The sequence below is a fragment of the Ceratosolen solmsi genome, unplaced genomic scaffold (genome assembly GCF_000503995.2).
Source record: "Ceratosolen solmsi marchali unplaced genomic scaffold, CerSol_1.0 scaffold10, whole genome shotgun sequence".
NCBI classification, from domain to species: domain Eukaryota; kingdom Metazoa; phylum Arthropoda; class Insecta; order Hymenoptera; family Agaonidae; genus Ceratosolen; species Ceratosolen solmsi.
In genome coordinates, this window is record NW_011948412.1 from 24625840 (window position 1) to 24646773 (window position 20934).

At 29.6% G+C, this 20934-nt stretch overlaps 1 protein-coding gene across 1 annotated transcript in view; it reads left to right on the forward strand.

The window, feature by feature from the left end:
- Positions 1-482: 482 nt before the first annotated feature.
- gukh (NHS actin remodeling regulator GUK-holder) overlaps positions 483-20934 on the forward strand; it is a 146801-nt gene continuing 126349 nt past the window's right edge. Inside the window, 1 exon segment of the mRNA XM_011504759.1 lies at positions 483-771. Within this exon segment, the coding sequence (XP_011503061.1) occupies positions 483-771 (289 nt within the window).

Sequence of the window (20934 nt, forward strand, 5' to 3'; positions counted from 1 at the left end):
CAGTTTTCTTCCCTGTAGCTTGTTTAGAATGCTCCAGATGTCGTAGTGCTCACCCGGGCGACGGGAGCAAACGCGCGAGACTCAGTGATCTCTGATTGGCTGATTCAAACTCCGTAGAAAGGAGGTTGGACTGCCAACCGAACCGAATCCGCGGCTGTCCAGCCGGCCGGTGGTACTCCGTGCGCGACCGCCGAGCCGCGTAGGTTCGGTACGTAAGATAATCGCGTGCTCGAAGCCGAGTGTGCAGTGGCCGTGTGGAGGCCCCGGGGCCCATGGCGCCGTTGATGGTGCGTGAGTGTGCTCGGGTGCTCCTGCTCAACCCGTAGTTTAGCTGCTGTAGTCAGTACCGCCTTGTATCTGTTTCAGAGGTAGATAAAGTGGTGGCGCGAGGGGCTAGAGAGAGGGAGGGAGAGAGCGAGAGAGAGAGAGAGAGAGAGAGAGAGAGCGGGTGACGGAACGTTGAAGAAAGGAAGAGAATAAGCATGCCGTTCGTGGTAAGGAAGGTGGAGCCGCGGTACGTGTGCCGAGGACACGTGCCGACGGTGGTCTCGCGCGACTGGCCGGTGGGTGCGGAGCTCGAGGCTGCAGCAAACGGCGCCTTGACCGCCTCCCTCAAACAGCTAGCTTCACTCCTCATCGCCGCGGAGGATATCTTCGCGGAGCTCACGGCGGAGCTCGCTGGTATCGCCGACAGGAGCGGCAAGCTCAGGACGAGGCTCGATATGGTGGAGGAGCGGCTCGCGCTACAGGATCCCAAGAAGATACCAGTCCGTAAGTGTCAGTTTGAATCTTTGGTTTTGGGGATAATGACTCTCCGGGAAGGGGGGGATAACGAACCTCAGAGGAATCCGAGTCGCATCGGCCTTAATATTACCAAGAGCCTTGCATTTGGTAGTTAGAAGGGCTGCTGAAATTTTGAGTTGGAAATCGAACACGACAATCTGCCTGAAGGCTTACGCAAAATTTATGGTAAAGCGAGTGGATCGCACACCTTAAATAAGTGCCGTTATAGGATAAACGGTGTAGAAAATGTTGAAAAAGCTCTGTGATTTGAAGCAATCGACATTATATTGTTAATATTTTTATATTATTAACCATAATATAGCATATAATGACATTTATTAATTTTATTAATGCTTGATATTTTTAATAAATTGTAGAACTCATTATGAAATAGGGTGGTAACGATAGCTATGGTCAAATGTCGACTTTTCATCGAATAGATTAGCACAATGTGCACTTTTAAAACGGCTGTTAATAAAGTTTAGTGCAGTAATATTATGTAGCAGACTGAAGGCTAATGAAATATAATACATATTCACTTACAGTTTCTGTAATGGAAATGCATTTATTACATCGGAAAAACCAATTGAAAACTGATGATGATAACCAATTTTATATAAATGTTTTGCACATATTGTCATTCATAAAACAAATTAAAAATAAAAGAATTTTTATTTATAGATTTGACGCAAGGGGTGATGGGGTGGGGGGATTTTCATTCGTTTTTTCCGAGCTCCACCAGAGAACAAAAATAAGCGTACCGTTCTTTCGTACGACATAAGAAAGCGCGACGATCTCGTTGAAAAACAAGTACGTACTTCCGACTAAATAGCGGTTGCGAAATCTTACACCGCGACCAAAGGCATCTTTATTTACAATAAATTATAAGCTTCTTTGACTCGCTTATCTCCTAGATGAAGCAACGCTTATCTCTGAACAGGTGAAGAAAAATGCCAGATGGCTCACTTACCATAGATTTTTTTTTTAACTACGAATCGCTAGTGACATACATAGAAATCCATTATCTGCCATAGTTGTATGTCTAGTGCATACATTCGTTGATACTTCTACATAAAGCAAATAAATGGTTGGCGCAAATGAAGTTATAATTTATACAATTTATTAAGTTAACAAGCAATAATTAACGTCAAATTTTAGAGCTGAATCTGCGTACTTTACCAATTCGTTTTTTATTATTAAAAAATGTTAATGATACTGAGCAAACGCGTACCCAAGTCAATAACACGTATTCCAAGTACAAGCTAATATTGTCGAATTGAAGTATAATATATCTACGGACCGGGAAAATTGTATTTTAACTTGAGTAAGTATTTATTCAGTATGGCTAATGATAGCCGCGAATTTGCCATTTTCCCGCATTGTCGGAACTTGTATCGGCAAAGTTGAAAGTGTTGTCGAACACTCGTCCAGTCTTTATTAAATCAATAAAGGTGAATAAGCATTCTTCGAATTTCAGCCCAAGTACGAATGTAAAAATAGTCATATTCTTAAATCTTCTCATATTGTTAGCGCCTCATTCAGGGTTGCAAAATCATAGAAAACATTTCAGGGAGGCACGCTAACGCAGGACATTAAAAGCATACGTATATTTGTAATGAAAATATTTGAGTACTTTCTAATGCTTTTCTCGATATAATGTTTACTGGCGTGTTGCTTCTTCTGGCGTATCCGTCCCTTTCGTACGTAAGGCGAAGGCGGAAACCAAGTTTCCTACTTTAAGTGATGCGTACGAGTAGTAGCAAAAGTGCAAGAAAGTAAAAGAAAGAGGAATCACAAGCTGCGATACGTCTTTTCGTTCGTCCTTTTTTTTAAATCTATTTCCATGCTCACAGTACTCAATAAGAACATATTTCCTGTTCTTTTTAAATTGAGATTTTGGCTTGTTCACAATTTCTGGGGCGTGTTTCTAATTTATGAATGACGTCTGTTGGTCCCCCGAAATTTTTCATTCATTATGGAAGAAAAAGTCATGTTTATTTAAATTTGTATTTCATGCTTATAAAATAAGAATATTACGAAGGATATACTTTTGAATAATTACCTATTAAGCATCAAGTTTTTTAAAAAAATAAGGCGGTTAGCTTTTATTTATTTAAGATCTTCCTCTTGTGCCAATTAAACTCAAATGTATGAATGGAAGCAGTACTAATTAGTTATAAAAAATATGATACTTTATTACTTACTTTTATTAATTTACTGATTTAGTTACTTTTGAAGCTTTTGTACTTGGATAGCAATATTATTTATTAATTATATTAATATTATATATAAAAAATATTAAAGAATATTGCTTCTGCAAATTCAAAGTTGACTGAATAATTAATTGCAAACCCGTATAAAAAGAAAAATACATAAATTATTCCTTTGAATATATTTATGCGAAGAAAGTATATTTCTTACGATATTTTGCGCAAGAAAATAATCCGCTTATGATATCTAAAAAATTAAAAATAATTTTCGAAATCTCTATTTAACGAAATTCAATAACAATATATACTCTGTTAGTACCTGCATTTTGCAGTAACTTTCCTCCATATACATAATAGAAAGGATATGAAAAAACAGTAGTCCATAACATTACTTTGAAAGCGCAAAACATCTCTATTATAAAGATGTATGATTCAAAGCCTCCCATACCTATTGCACTTCAATCGGGATGCCTTTATTATCGCGATAAGGCAATAAGGTAAATAAAGAGGATCCGGTACGAAACGCAAGCTTTCAATGCGACAGAAACAGTGTATTCGCAGAAGTGTTTGGACTCTGGAATCGCAAACATCGAGTATGAGACAAAAGTTCAGAGATACGCGCGCCAATCGGCCAAAGCAAAGTACCGCAGCGTTCGCTAATGAAGCTCAAATCCGAAGTCTGTCTTTTACTGCATATACGTGCGCGTGCGCATGTACACACAAAGGAAAAAGTGCGCAAGGTACTAACGCAAGCAAGTCTGGCGTGGGAAAGGCAGAAGAGTCCGGGGCTACGCTAATCCCACAATGGAAGGAGAGCCTTGTTCACCTGGGACCTCTCTTCTCTTCTTTCCCCCCTCTTACTCGTCACTCCACGGGTCATTCGTTCTGTAGCTTTTTCGACCATGCGGAAAATCCGAAAGTGCAAGTTTTCTCCTTTTTACAGACTTGGATGCAAAAATTGGCCAACAAACTATTCAGAATATTAGCATTTTTTAAATGTGGCAAGTTTTAATCCGAGAATTGAGAAAATTTCGTAATTATATAGGCGTCATATTTAAAGTATAAATTGCAATGTAAAGTTAGATATTTATTATTTTATTAGTTGTATTTATAGTTACGATAATTTCTTCTAGTCCCTGTCGCATTTTACTATATATATATATATATATATACACACAACGATTACTACGTAATCGTTCAAATTATTATTATAAATATATTGAATTTGGAGTTTAAGAAATGTAATCAGAATATATTTTCAAAATACAAATAATTACTTTTATTATTAAATTTTATCTTCTTCTTATTATTTTATTTGTTATTATTTTTTAGCATCAATAATATAATAAATGATACTAACTTTTCTTTGACTTGTTCGACAAACCTGTTATAGACGTATGCTAATTAACAATTTTATATATTATACGTTAAATTAAACGGAGAAATATTAAAGAATATGAAATATATATAAATCCGGACATATTCAAATTATTTCACAAGAGCAAATAGATTAGTATATATTTTATGAAGTACATATAGAGTGAATGTACTTTATCATAATTGGTAGAGAGTGATTGAGCTATATATCAACTTACATGGCTTATGCAGTGTATATATCATCTAGAACTATACTATCTAAGAACTTAATATACGCCTAGTATTGATACTTATTCTATAAATATAGCCGGCATGAATTCTCCCTCGATAAATTTTATAAATGAAAAGATATTATCCTTCATTTTTTAGTTTATAAACATCTGGTATCGACATCTGTTAATATTAAATTATAGATTAAGATTTATCAGCCGAAGCAAGATAATAATTTTGCCTTTGATAAATTTATCACGAATCTCGTGTTCGTGCCCATGCAGATGATACATTTCCAAATTTATATAGAATTGAAAATAAGTAGTTCAAATATCAGATACATCTTATTTTTTGTCTTTTAATGAAAATATTGAAATTTCATCGTTACAGTATTTTATATAGATTATTGATAATAACAACATTTTGTATAGTTTATAGTGTAACTAGCAACATATTGAGTATATTTATGCGGATATTCTATGAAATAATACCATGAAAGTGAAAGAGTTTTTAATAAATTTGAATTCAAATGGGAACTGTAAATTTATAAAAGATAGCAGTCGTGCGTTTAACAAGTTGGAATTATTATTGAAAATGGGATAATTTGATGATTCATACAAATTCATTTTTTATTCACAATTTCAAGTCGATGATAAAACTAAGGAAATTAACAATTCCAAGTGATCAAATCATTTGTAGTAGAATCGAAAATATGTCAAGAACTTCCTAAATAATTAAACATTAATATATAAACATATCATTTTTGGTAAATAAATTAATCAATGACTTATTAGACTTATCAGATTACAACTACAAAATAATATTTTAATAAAAAGCAAGTTATGAGCAAGAAAGAACACGAGCACAATTTTCAATGTTAATTTTTGCTAATGTTTATTTTTCATGTGCTGCTTACTATTATAGATCAGCAACTAAACAGAGCTCTCTAGCCATATAAATGATAGCAGTTATAGCCATATAAATAAAAACATTTTTTAGTTAACTGTGCAAATGTTTTTCGTTTATGTCAAAGTAGCCGAAATCATTAATATTATTTATAATGAATCACTTTGATGATTTGCATTGAAATACAGTACTGTATAAAGAGATTCCTTTTAATTGTGCGAGCCATTTTAAACTGGAGTTTTCAGGATAAAAGTTTTGTTTCTTTTTAAGTCATAAATCTATTTAATATTTACATTGATCTATTATATAGCTGATTATTACTTTTTACGTTGAAAAAGTTGAAGAGACAAAGTCGAAAAAAGGTTTCAGTATGTTTTATTTACAAGTTCTTTCAAATCAAAGCAAATTTATAAACAATTATATTCTTAAAAAAATGCTAATTACCATAAATACGCATTTAACTATTAATTATTATCAATTGAAAATTATGCTATAATATACTAAATTATAACAATATTTTAAAAGCATAAATGTGACTCGAGTATTCAAGTATGAAGGATTATATTTCTATACAAGAATTTTTGTATCCGGTATAGTCATATTCATAGCGTGTATATACATATTATTATTTTAACAAGTTTAATATGATTATACATAAGGATAATTTTTTAAAAAGAAATTTTTGTAACTTTTGATACGAAGTCTGTTTAACTTCATTAATTTAATTAATTAATCTTGCATTATATTTTATGTAAGGATATAGTGAAATAGTTCATCTTTAAAATTGTATATGTCCTATAATTATATATATAAAATAAGAATGCATATTATTCAAATCCGATCCGTAAATAAGTTATGGTCAGCATTCTATGAAATAAGTACAGTTGCATCATCATTCAAATAAAAACTAAAATTAAAAATAAAAAAATTAAATAAACTAATAAAATAAAATAATAAAATTTTTACAACTTTTTAAACCCGTCACCACAATGAAATGTACGTCATTGAATCACATACATTCGTCGATTTGATTTTTCCTGGTCCTTGATTTTTCCTTTCTATGGTTATGCGATTTTTTACAATGTGAATTCAGATCGAAGATTCGTATGAATATATGAAGGAAAAACATGGACAATATAGAAATATAAAGGCAAGAAAAGAATACAACGCAGTTACAAGACAGGCAAGATGAAAATGCCGTTTTTATTTGTTTGTACATGTATGCAGCATGGAAAAACAGAATAGCATAAGAAAAAATAAAAAAAAACAGATAAAATGATGAGTTTCGCATATATATATATATCATATGTATATTCGTGCAAGTAACGTTATAACAATTGTATTAACAAATAATTTTGGACAGCATCTTTAATGAAGCTAAGCGATTAAAATGAGTTTTAAGTCAATTGCATGTACATGGCTTACGACAAAAAAGGTAAATAATTTATTATAATTGATACAGAATCAATGATTTATAAAAATTTTAAAAATGTCAATTGTAAATTCCTTTAAAATGTATGTTTATAGTTTTTAATCAGTAAACAGCATATGCAGGCACATCAAATTAAAGACACAATAAAAAAATACCTGAAAATAGATCTTTTATTTCGATTATTACTTGTTTCTGTATAAAAACTTTTTTTCTGTAGAAAAACTGTAGAAAAACTTGGAAGTTGAAAATAGCACTTTGGTCACAAAAAATAATCGTGTCTTGTTTGCAACGTGAAATAGTAAGGATGTGATATGAAGAATTATGAAGTCAACGCAGGTTACGATTCACAAAATGATAAAAATGAAAGCAAAATGTAAAAAAAGCAAAAAGCAATACGAAGCGAGAAACAATAAAAACGCAGCCGATCGAAACCTCGGCGCTTCAACTGCAAAGCAATCGTAAAGAGAGAAAAAAGATTAAATAAAGAAAGGAAAATGGTGGCGCAGGCGCAGCAATGAGTCAAGGAAGATAAAGGCGGGCGTAAAGTATATCTCTTCTAGGGCTTCCATCGGCAAACAGCTGAGGCTTCTCTAGAACCTCGGAATTCTATCCCAGGGGTGTTCAATTCATAGGGTCTTGTACTTTCTCTCTCCCTCTCGCTGTCTCGCTCTCGCTCTCTGTCGCTTCCCTTCGAACTCTGGTACAGCTGATTCAGGTATATCTTCGGGGATTTCACGCCACAACCCCAGAGAGAGAGAGAGAGAGAGAGAGAGAGAGAGAGAGAGAGAGAGAGAGAGAGAGAAAGAAAGAGAGAGAGAGAGAGCGAGTAAGTACGTAGTTGCCCGAGGTGGGGAGAAATTGTTCGGGCGACTTGGTGGGATGGCACTTTTTCGGAAGTTCCGAGAATTAAGAGAGAATTTTGTAATTTAAAGGCTCGCGTTCCGTCCAAGGCGCCGATTACATTTTACGAGGTCACAGTTGTGCAGGGACTTTTTTTAATATTGGTTATTGTTGCTACGATTCGTCAGGATGAAAAACAGTTAGATTTTTATAACGAACATAAACGCACCAACTCTTTCTTCGATGTTGATTGCTTTCCAAACCTATCGTTATAGTATTGAAAATATTTAAAGTTAAAATTAAATTATCTATACGACTGTGGGAGTTTGATATTTTTCTTACTGTTAGTTTATCCTTGTTTTTAAGATGTCAACTCCGAAGTTATGATGGATAAGGTGAAATTTCATTTTCAAAAATAATGGAAGGTGAATTATCATATTAGAGTTAATTTTTATAGTGCTTAGTTTATTTTCACTTTACTGTAATTAGTCTTCAGTCTTATATTGTGCTGTAGCACTCCAGTTTAAAATAAAAATAGGATATTGAATTGAAGGATTTGTTACGAAATACATATCCCATTCAAAATTAATTAGTACTTTCATAGAATGAAATGGATGTTATATTTTATGTTAATTTAAAACAGCGAGTAAATTATTAAAGTTGTTTGAATCTTATATATTGGTCGAGAACAAACATTTTATAAACGGAAAGAATGATGCAAAAATCGATAAAAAAGAATTTTCATTTTTCCTTCAATAATGTAAAGACTGTTTCAAAGAGTACTTGCCAAAATTTGTAATAACACGTAATAATGCTAAGAAGTCAAATTCAAGCAAGGTCGAAACTGGTCGTAGTTTTTTTAACTAACAGAGAACTTTCACTTAATTTGTAAATTTATGAAAAAACTTTTTGAAATTATAAATTTTACTAGAATCAAAATACTTTGGAAAAGAGAATTTTTGTCATCATAAAAACAAAAATGGTCGCCTCGAGAAATGCAATGAGCTCGTAATCTGATCTTAAACTCGAAGAGTAAAAACCACATTACCAGGTGGAAAAACGTGACAGGAAAAAGGAGCCTCTGTCTCTTAAGGAAGCATGAACGCTTTTCATCGAGGGTAAACCAAGCCTCTTTTGCGAAATGGAAAAAAGAGGAAAGTACCTCAGCGTCCCTTCGCTCCTTGATTAACCGGTCGACCGGTAGATCGGCTTTTATGCGCATGACCGCGAGTTGCGTATGTGGTCGACTCGATTCCTGGACTTTCTCTTTCAATTTTACGATCATGGAATCGTGTTGCCGGTGCCCCCAGAAAGATATGAGAGAAAAAACTAGCCACACTTTCAGAATGTGTATAACGTGCACATGTCATCCGCATCCTTACTCTGATATTTCAAAGTCAAAAATACTGACTGGAGGTAATCTCTGGAATTGTGGCTGTTCTTGCGGATTGTAATCAGTAGCACGACTAATGTAATATGTAGCTTAGTATTTTTTCCGTAAAAGTCACCCTTTATCATGGTATATGAAATTTTGATTGGAAAAATGAAGTAATATCATAAGTATAAAGATATGAGTAAAAAAAATATGCACATTTAAGCCTCAGCCAATACCACTTTTAATTTGATGATGTGATACACATTATTCCGTAGGTAAACCTCAAATGTAAATAAAATCTTGTGTATCTCTGCGCTGTCGATGCGATATATTTTCCAGCTTGTTATTTATCGCTGTTTTACGGTATTTGCAATAAAGGAAAAAAGTGCGCGACAAAATCAATGATAGGTAGATCTACAGATTTACAAGGATCGTAATGTAGTTAAATGAGAGTTATTATACTTTGTAAATTACGTCATGCGATTCCTAACCTCAACTTCCCTCTCCCTCAATATCTCTCATAGTCGTGAAATGAGTCTATGAGCTAAAAGCAGACCATTAACAATAATAAGCCATTGGCTCCGATGTAGTAGGCCTGTAATCGCAATATCCGATGGGCGTGATGATGATGTTGCCCTGTAGGTACACGGAGGTCAAAGCTTGGCTGCTTAAAGTAACTCATCATATATGAATGGAGATTTTATTATTATCATCTTTAAACATTCGATGTTTAACACAATGAATTTTGAGGATGGTTGTCGTTTGAAAATGGGTCTAACACTCAAATTTATACCGGTAGTTTTTCCTAACAAGTTGGATTTAGGAGTCGAGAACACGATAATTAAATTATTTTATTTCTCTCGATTATTACACTATACGTATAAGTTATTCTAATATATTTATGTATATGCATATGTATTTGAATTCGTAATATTCAATATACCAAAAACGAATAATACTTGAAAAAATAGTTGAGGAAAGTATGAAATTGAATTCCAATATAAATGAAAAAATTATTAGGAATATTGTATTTATAAAGAACTTATAAATTATAAAGTTAATTCATTATATTTTAAAGCTTTTTAATATTCACCTTGCGGAAATGGGAGCTTATATTACAGTGTACGTGAAATACTGAAATCTGTATGGTAAATGTAAAAACTTTATAGGTTATGTAAAAGTCTAGTTAATTTATTCAGAATTATTTAAATTTCTGTGGTAGAAATTTTAACGTACGATTTATTTTATCGGCAAAATCAATTCAGAAAATAATAAATAGGAGAATTATAAATCTTTTTTACAAGTTCGTTACGATATATTGTATGTGTATAAAGTGTTATTAATATATTTTTAAGTTTATCGCACAACGCAAAATCATTTATCCGTCTGCTCAAAAAAATTTTATTCAATAACGTATTGCCACATCCAGTTATAATATTTTTGCTCCATCACTAATGATGGAGATAGCTACTAATAAAAACAATAAAAAAATATAGAGAAGGTGAAATATTGTTATATTGAATTTATCAATTAATTGCGAATGCGAACATTGGTATTATAATGATTGATTGTTTGCGTATTTCCTTTTGTTAACGTTATTTTATTACGTGATTGTGATCGTCGACGAATTTTCGAGTTTACATAAATAGTATGCTTACACAAAACCACGAGAGGATGTAAATATTTTGATAGGAACAACTTGCAATTTACAATATTCTTCTTAAATAAATACATAAACAAACTTCTTATGGTCATTGTTCATATTGTAATAAAGATGTTATCTGTCTATTTCCTTTGTTTAGAAATATGTTTAAAGGTGGAAATTTCTGACCTCTTAACAAACAAAAAATTGCTATTTATTTTAATACAAGTTTTACACTTTTTACCTGTTTCTTTATTGTTTATATTAGTTCTATTAGTATTATATTAAGTATTACTATTTAGTTTTATTAAAATTAAATGGATAAAACTTACGCTTAATAATTTACAACAATATTATAATTTATGTTGTAAAATTAATATTATATATGGAAGAATATACTGTAATTTAAATATTATCTCGGTATGTTTGTTTTATTATATAAACTTGTAAATAAATAATAAATAAATAAATAAATAAATAATAAATTAAATTCTGGCTATTCATTTTTTTAACTTTATTCAGTGGATTTTAAATAGTGGAATAGTGGAATTTAAATGGTGGAAATCATTAATAATTTTATTACTATAGAATAATAGATGTAAAATTTTATAAATATTATTTTTTCTATATAATAATGTGTCACACTTATTTTGTTTTTCTCCAAGAAATTATGTGATTAATTAAAAGAATATATATAATCTTTTAAAATTCTGTATACTAGTGTGCTTTTATACAAATGTTTATGGCTGTTTTTTTTCAATAAATACCAAGCATTGTTGCTGAAGTGCTTAATTATATATATTGATCAGATTTAATTATAGTTTTTTATACAATGTCTACATTATGACCAATCATTAAAAAATATGCAATTTACGCTCAAATAAGTATACATCCAATTTCGAGAAATTACTATTACCTGTGGAGGAGAAAGCATTGTTATAATACAGGTATTCGCATACATTGAGCGCCTTGTTTACATACACTATATACTTAATTAGATAATAGTTAAAAACGAATATTTTAAAAATAATAAAATAGTCTGGCAAAATAGTGGAACATTAATGTTCTTTGCTATTACGTGAACAAAATTTAGTTGCATCCGCCGTATTCATAGTTCAAAGATCACTTAACACGTAAAATAATATCATTCTTCGAAAATTGATAGGTACTTGTATCTTTAACGTTGAGTATACTCTAGGCTCGATGTACACCGTAATAACTTAAAAAATGAAGTGATTTTTAACTAGTTCCTGGCACTCCCTTATTCTTTAGTACTTCCATCATCCTCTAAAACAGGAAACCACAGCATCTATCGTCATGAGCGGCATCTGAAAAGCTACTACAGGCTTCTCTCTTTGTCTCTCATTCATCCTATACTTTATATATTCATGTCTTTTATCGACTTCCATGATAAGTGTTAATATAAATTATGTACCATATGTTACGATTTTTTGTGAAGCTTCATTGCTCGTCGTTAAAATGTGCATTAAGCATTAGTTTCTCCCAAATATAGTTCTGCGATTTCAAAAATTGAATGCTTATTTTGTTTGAAAGCTTAATGTTTATGGATTATTTATGGAAATTTTTCAAAACACGAAATTGTAAGTTGAAGTAGGTAAAAAGTTTCGATATTAAGTTAGAAACGAGAAATAAAATAACCAGTATTCGATATATTTGAAAATAATTCAAAATAATAAATATTTTGTACAATTATTTCTTTGAAAAATGAGTTGAAAATTGTAGACTAAGTAGCATTTTTTCGGCAACGTTATTGTGCTAATTCATCTTATGTAGTGGCTTCCAAGTTAAGACTCACGTTAAATTTTAACAGATTGTTTAACTCATGTTAATATTTTTTATAAAATTATCGATCCAATGATCAGGATTGTGTATGTATCTGAAAAAACTTAAAATATTCTCGGGATACAACATATTAATACATTTTATTGATACTATGATATGCCGTACAGATGAGCCATTGTCGGTATCAGTTATAATTAAAAAAAGCCGGATTTACAGTTACAATTCCACTTAAGAAATAAGATGAATAATTGTCAACATACGCAATGAAAATTATGAATTAAAAAAAATTATACATATCCCTGATTAGGAGTCTGTTAATGTGGAAAGAAAATGTACTCTCGCGCTGAGTTTATTGCTCGTTTTTAAAAAATGAACGCTTAATAAGTTGGGATTTCGAGACGAGGCCAGAGCGATCAATGAATGGTCCCTTTCTTGTCGATATTTTCGTAAATAACTATTCATGCACTTGGCGTCTGCATTATTTTATAGTTTTCAAGATATATGATAATAAATGGACACGATTGATGATAATAATTAAGTCGAATTGTTATGAATATTTTCACAGTGATTCGTACATAAATATATACGCTGATTGTATGACTGATGATAGTTGATTTAATTTCATGTTTTTTCTTACTATCATATTTTGTTATTAATATCGATTATTGAATTTAAATAAGTGGTATACTTAATTGATATACGTCAGAAGGACTAGTTTGTTTTAGTTTTAGGTATTTTGAATATGCCAAGTTTTATAATTACACGGTGATAATCGTCTGTAAAATTATAAATAATTTATTATAATTTGAAGGCTTATACAGATTCTATTACGACGAAATAAATATAACATACATTATTCTAATTAAGTCTAATTAATCATACCGAATTAATATTTATTTATTTACGAATTATCTCTTATTTTAAATTATAGATATGTATTTTTAAATATGTTACAACAGCGTTCTTTCTTTCCTTCTATTTATAAAATAAATTGTGTAATAAATCTTTCACTTTACGATATATTAGAGTGCAATTATTCTTTCTCGTAACAAAGTTCATATTTTAAAAAATTTTAAAAAAGATAGATGATCGAAAATTATATACAAGAAAAAAATTCATTTTTCTTCAACACATATGAGCCTTGTTCGTTAGACAGCATATACAAATATAGGCCTTAAGTATCTAAAAAAATAGAATCTACATATAGCGGTGTCTGTCTTTTATAATTAATTGAAGATCCCAAAGACAAACAGATTCTACTACGAAAAACAATTCTTATACATAAAAGTGAACTTGATAGGTTAATCAATCAAATAAAAATTAAAATGCTATATAAATATAAATAATAAAATACAGGTTGATTTATTTACCAGTACTAAATTGTACAATTTCAGCGATAGTGAAAGGAAAGTATGGTATCGGTCATTTATGTCAAGTACTTAAATTATATTCAATGGTCTTACATAATTATGTAAGTAATATGTTGCTTTTTGAGCATTCTTGTGGTATTGTATTGCATTAGATGACATAAGGAAGTTAAGTTCAATGTGTAATAATTAAATAATCTAGAGTTATTTAAATAGATGTTATTCATTTATTACATATTTATTATATTGTAGTGAAGTTCATATAAATTTAAAAAATTATGTTGGAAAACAATTAAAACAAATGTTTAAAACCAAAGTGTACAATTTTGATTTTTAATAACGAAATATGAAAATTTTTGTTCGTGCACAATTACATTGTTATTTAAACCATAAATTTAATTTAATTAAACTATAAATTTTATAATAATTATTTTGGAAATGTAGCATTGAAATTATGATTATATTTTTATATAAATGTAATTTAAGTAAGATTTTAATTATTAATTTTAAATTAAGCATAAGATATTTAAAATAATCAAGGATCAATAATTATTCAATAAAACAGATTTTCTATACTTAATCAAAGTCATATATAACTGTTAATGATAGTTTAATGAGTCTTTTCTATTTTACTATACACCTTCTAAGTACATTATTTGCTTTTAAGAAATCGATGTCACTACGAAATTTATAAATAGGTGAGTTAATAATGAATGAATACCTCTTTGTATCTCAAGACAAGCGTACATTAAGACATTTAAAATTTCATAATTACGATATATGAAAATGAAGTCCATAAAATCTTCTCAAATGCCTACTCTATAAATAATCATTTTTTTTTTCACAGAAAGCACGAACAAAAAGGAATAAAGACGGGCTGAAAATACTATTTCTATTTTCCACTCCTTCTAGTTGCTCCTCGGATCAGTAACCACCGAGCTTTAAAATCTGAATCTAAGTATAAAAATATTCTAAAGTCGTAAAATGCAGTCACTTACGATATTTTATGCTACTTACACTAAGTCGAACATAATCGTCACCTTAATTAAGGCTTGATCAAAAAGGACAGAAAAGTAATTCTCGTACAAAAATAGAATTGAACTAGGAATATCTCTTTGTCATCTGAAGACTTTCCCCTCCGTTATTTATAATGTTAGCTTTGTTTTTTTTGTAGATCATCATTCCACCATTTTCTCCTACATGTAAGCACATAAATATTGCTTTCGGCCCCAGATACCAGCGTCAACAAAATTATTAGGTAGTACTTTTCTAAAAGGTCGAGAATAGGTGGGATACCATTTGTATTTAATGCACAGCTTTTGATGATAGAACCGAATATTTAATTATTGCCAGATTGCAAGTGCACTAGAGTGACTTGAACTTTCTCCGCTAGATTTTACATTATAACGGCGACTTATTCTATTTAATTCTACTATAAATATAGCCAGGAAAATTAATTAATTTTTTCTAATTTAGTTGCCTTGGATATGGCATAAAGGAAAATATTCTATTTCTTGTCGATTTCCAGTTTATTTAAAGCGAATTACATGATTTTTATTCTTAAATTTTTCACTTGCGAGTGTAGGTAAGCGATCGATGGTATTTTCTATGAATTTTTATTTAATGATTCATAAGATAATGAAGTTAAAACATAATCTACATTTCTTGCTGCGTAAAAATGAACCGAAGCCTTATAAATTTATAGATATAATATAGAATTATAATATTATAATAAAATTATATATATAATAAAAGCATTAAATATGTGTTTAAAATTACCTGTAAATAATGTTTACTAATCTGATATTGAAGATTATTATTTAACAATATTTCATTATTAAGAAGAATTAATTAATTTAAAAACGAATGGTTATGACATATGATATGAATTTGTTAATCAAATATGCGATAATAATGTGTTAAAGAAATTGATTCTATAAGTAAAATGTCTCCTTAGCTTTAACATTAAATTATATCAAAGACTGCGATAGAAATTTATATTAAAAAAAAAAAAAATTTATTTTAAATTATCGACAGTTCCTTATACTTACAATTATTTTGGAAGCTATTTTTAGTTTTATCTATATTTTTATAATTATCCTTAATGTTTACAGTCCTTGCAATTATTCTTGATCGAATAAAATGAAATTTACACCCAAATAGTTGATACAGTAAACTGTTACAAGACATTGTTTAAATTTTGTAATATTACCACTGTCGTGTGGATAACTATAAATTAGCATTACTGTAACATGAATTAATTTATCTTAATGCATTGTGTCTTGTTAAATATTTATTTTTAAATATGACCTTTAGTAATATTGATTGGATTAAAATTTATTTAAATAAAGATTGGAATAAGAATTTGAAAACACGTTTCGGCTAATTCAGTTACCGTGAAAGTAACAGATATTTGAACAGCAAAATTTTAAATAATAAGGTGATATTTATAAAAAATAAAAAATAATAAATAATTTTCTGTTATTCGGATGATTAATTGATGACCAAATAATTAATAAAATAAAAAAAAATGTTTTCTGTAAATTTTTCTGTACTTGCTATATTAAAATATATACAAAAAATAATAATAATATTTCGCTTATCATAATTTATCATTGAACATAAAATTTAATTCGTTTAAATTTAGGGACAAGTACATTTTTACAGTACTTAAATTAAATAATTTTTTTTTTTAATTAAACTTTGCTTAATTATGATCGATCAATTCTATTAATAAAGTAAAACTATTGGTATTGAATATTATACTATTGGTATAAAAACAAATTCAATAGGTATTTATACTAATGTACTAATGTAGTACCTCAAACTTTATTCTATACACAATCAGTTTAAATTTAATACGTCAGTATTGTTATAAAATTACGTTATTTTCTCATCTTATAGTTTATTAACTTATTAATTTGCAAACTATTACAAACATAAACGTTTGTTTTTTTTAAACAAAAAGTAGGAAATAGAATTTGTAAACATTGAGTCTGTGTTATTTGTCAACTTGTCCAAGTTCCATTACAAATCGCGGTATCTAAAATTAAACAGAAGAATTTCTTTCTCTTTCAAATGCTGATGAACAGCAACATTTTCTTCGAAAATATGCGTACTTTTTCTCATTCTTCTTCCTTGACTTTACCTCTCCTTAGCAAGACTTGTATTTATTTTTAGCTTTTCCGTACTTAATATATAATTTAGTTCGTTGGCCATTTATGGATTATATACAAGTAAATAAATGATCAAGTAATAGAAAAAATTATTTAATGTATTAGAAAATATGTATTTATATAAAGACTATTAAAGGTATATTCAGCGATTAAAAAATACGCATTTAATTAAAAAGTATAATTAAAATTATACGATTACAGAATATACTTTTTTATACTGCAATAAATATTTATTCAAATTATGTTGTACACACTATTTCTGTGATAAAACATTAAAACTTAATCAGGGATATCCACGACAAATTTTGTCAATAGTGTTTTAATTTCTCTGTATCTGGTAAAACAATTTTAATATAAATTTACTGTCATATTCGAATATTCGATGTGACGAATCTTAATGAAATCTTTTGTAATCGCAATCTAATGTGTCGCAGCTTTACAATGTTTTTTGAAGTTATATAATGCGTATGCATTGCATATTTTGTTATAAAGCGAGATCAAATAAAATAGCGTATATTTTGAATTTATCCCACTAAATTATACGGACATGTAAATGACCTAACATGTACTTTTGCAAAAAATAATAAAAGAGCAAACTAACATAAAAATAAATGTATAGACGCATAAGCATCATTCAAACGTGTTCCTCATCACATTTCATTTGACTTTGCCTATTTTCAGTCACTCATAGGTTTTTGAATTTTCTTCTCTTTTGTGTGTATACTACAGTCACACATAGTTTAAAATTCTGTTAAATGTTCTCACAGACGGGTATTAAAAAAGTACAATAAGCCCTTTGGTAAAATACCATCTCATTTTGTCGCAACGGCGCTCGCAGCAGTGGTGCAGGCTTCTATCCATCGATTCCAAGATACAGAGAAAATTTTGTATTCGTACAGTATAGTCACTAGCCATTCTTGTAGTATTGCGTTATATGAATAGCTTAAGAAGAAGTGCAAAATAATTCATTATATTGCTTACAGATGTCTAGTATTTAAGAGTTTATAAGACGTATTAGATTATTTATGTATTTTATTACGTATTATTGTTAATTATTACTGTAACTTTAATAGCCAAAAGGAGCTACATACTTAAGTGAATTATCTTACAATGCAAATAAGTATTTTTTCTATTTACCTAAAAAATATTAGATTAATTGAGAAACAGCGAATAACATTTTCAGTACTAACATTGACTGCCGATTTTCGGATTATTAATTAGTTCTACATTGCATTTATCAGGCACAATGATATCTGATATCGTCAAACAAAACTTATTCTTATTTTTCGAACTTTAAAACTCACGTTTACGTCCACCAGTTATCTATCACTCGTCGATAATTTCGAATCGCGTTACAATCGCATCTTACAATAATGCCTTCCGATTGCTGTGTGAAATAGGAAGCTGAATAATCGTCGGTTGCTTGAAAAGATATAAGCCTTCTAGTCAAAAAGTACTAATCCCTCGGTTAAGGCAATTCCACGACTGACAAATTGGTTTTCCGTGACCGAAGTACCCAGCGGCGTGTCACCTCCGCTCACAAAATTACTAGAGCATTGCGCTCCAGCTGGTGAGCGGAAGTGGCCAGCAAGAAGCCAACAAGCGAGAAAATAAAGGAAGCGCTTACAAGGCCGGAAGACACATTTGTCGACGTATCGAATTTTTGCTCTCTTTTAACGCAAATACGGTGAACAATATAATCGTTCCACGAGGTTTGAGTCTTACCCTATTCGAGTGTGTTTTTTCATTTTTCAATGCATTCAGTAGGAGACAATTTTTGTTTTGAACACAATCGTTGTTTTGAAAGTCAATCTATAAAATACAATAAATATACATTGATAAGAAAGAGAAAACTATGTAAATAGTCTTTTTTTCTTTAGGTTGAGATTGTAATTCAAACTTGCTACACTCAATATCTTTTGATTTTTGTCCGCTGTTCTTGGAATAAATAAATGCCCATTTGCATGCCCTTTTATCCCTGTCTAACTTATTTATATTAATATTATTATTATTTATATTATTGTGCCCCAGAATTCGTGAAGCACATGTCGTTATGTACAGCATATACTTATATAAGGAACTGTAAATTTATGTCTTTAATACTATATAGTCTCATTTCATTACATTAATTAATAATTTCAATGATAAAAAAGATTTAAATATTAGGCTTAGACTTTCTATATTTAAACATATTATTTAAACGTAAAAATTGAGACTTTTTAAAATATATCGTAGTAAGTATTATAGTATAATATAATATTATTATTAATGGGAAAATTCATAGTAAATAAAACAAATTAAGAACTACTTTTGTATTGTATGAAATATATTTAAAGGGATATTTTCTTATAAAATATTTACTTTCAAGTATTTATGATATCCATCATAAAGTTCCATCATAAACGATTCAAGTATTTATGATATTATCCATTTATGATATGTCACTTGTATAAATAAGAGCAAACGAATTGTAACCTTTTAATTTAACTTTTTGCTACTAGTCAAAGTCGAAAGTGCAATACATTCGACAAAAAATCTTTGAAAGAGTAAATGAAATGTTTAAAGTTTTGGAATCTTCATCACCAACTGGAAATGAAATTTTCTTAACAAAAATAATAAATAAAAATACTGATAAAAATGGATAGTCAAACTGACAGCATGTATATTGAGAAGAATAAAGTCAGAAATAGGAAATATGATGTAAGAACTAATGTTGAGTTTTAATAAGAAAAATGAGCAATATCAAACATGTTCTAAACAACATTATAATGACAAATCCGTAGAATTTTAACAATTGTTTTTATTTTCTAAAACGAAAAAATATATAAACAATCAATTATTATAAGAATTTTAAGATTTAGTTTTATATTATCATTTAAATTTATGATCCAGCCATAGGTGTTTAAAATAATGCATTATAAAATATTTGATATTCAAATATAGATAAAAAACAAATAAAATCAAATTGACTCTGCACAACCTCCAGTCAAATGAAAAATAAAATAAAATGGCGTCTACGTATTTTGCAGATAGAAAAGTGGCACGACGTTATTTCACTAGAGATTTTACATGTCTCTTAATCACATTTAAAGTGATTGTCGAAAAGTTTCAGATGTAATTTGTTGTAATATTTTTATCTATCAAAATGTGTAACTTTCACGTAAAAATAATTGCGCATCAATGAAATTTGTTGAATTTTTTAAATTACATGATAATATAAAAGTTGTAAGGGTTATAATTATAATTTTATATCAATATAATAGTTCGTTTATTTGCACTATAAAAATTACAGTTCAAAATATGTAATGAAATAAATTTAAACAGATTCATCTGAGCGAAATTGAAAACAGTTTTCTCATTTTAAATGCTTAAAAGTTATTTTCTAAGAACGAATAAGAAGAAAATAGCCAGGCCAGAAAATCCTAAAATCCTTCATCGTTTGAGTTGTCAAGAGCTCTTTAGATTTTTTAGATATCTAATACTTATATATCCATTATTTTTGTGCCTCTTAATTTTGCTTCATCTTCAATAATAAATAAAAATGTAACAAAATTATCATTTGGATAATTTATCGTAAAGTTGATAGAGATGTGGGGCATATGCAATATTACTCTTTATTAAGAAGTCGAGAAAGAAGGAAATTATTGTATGAAAAAAACTACAAATTGTAACAAATTTAAAGTTGAGACCCTGAAGGTAATGCAGCATATGTCAATTAAGCACAACAATAGTCGTCTTTCGGGGTGAGACCAAAAAATAAAATCAACGTCATTCAAAGCGGTTCCTCTTTGTGAAATTGCCGTCGCCACTGCC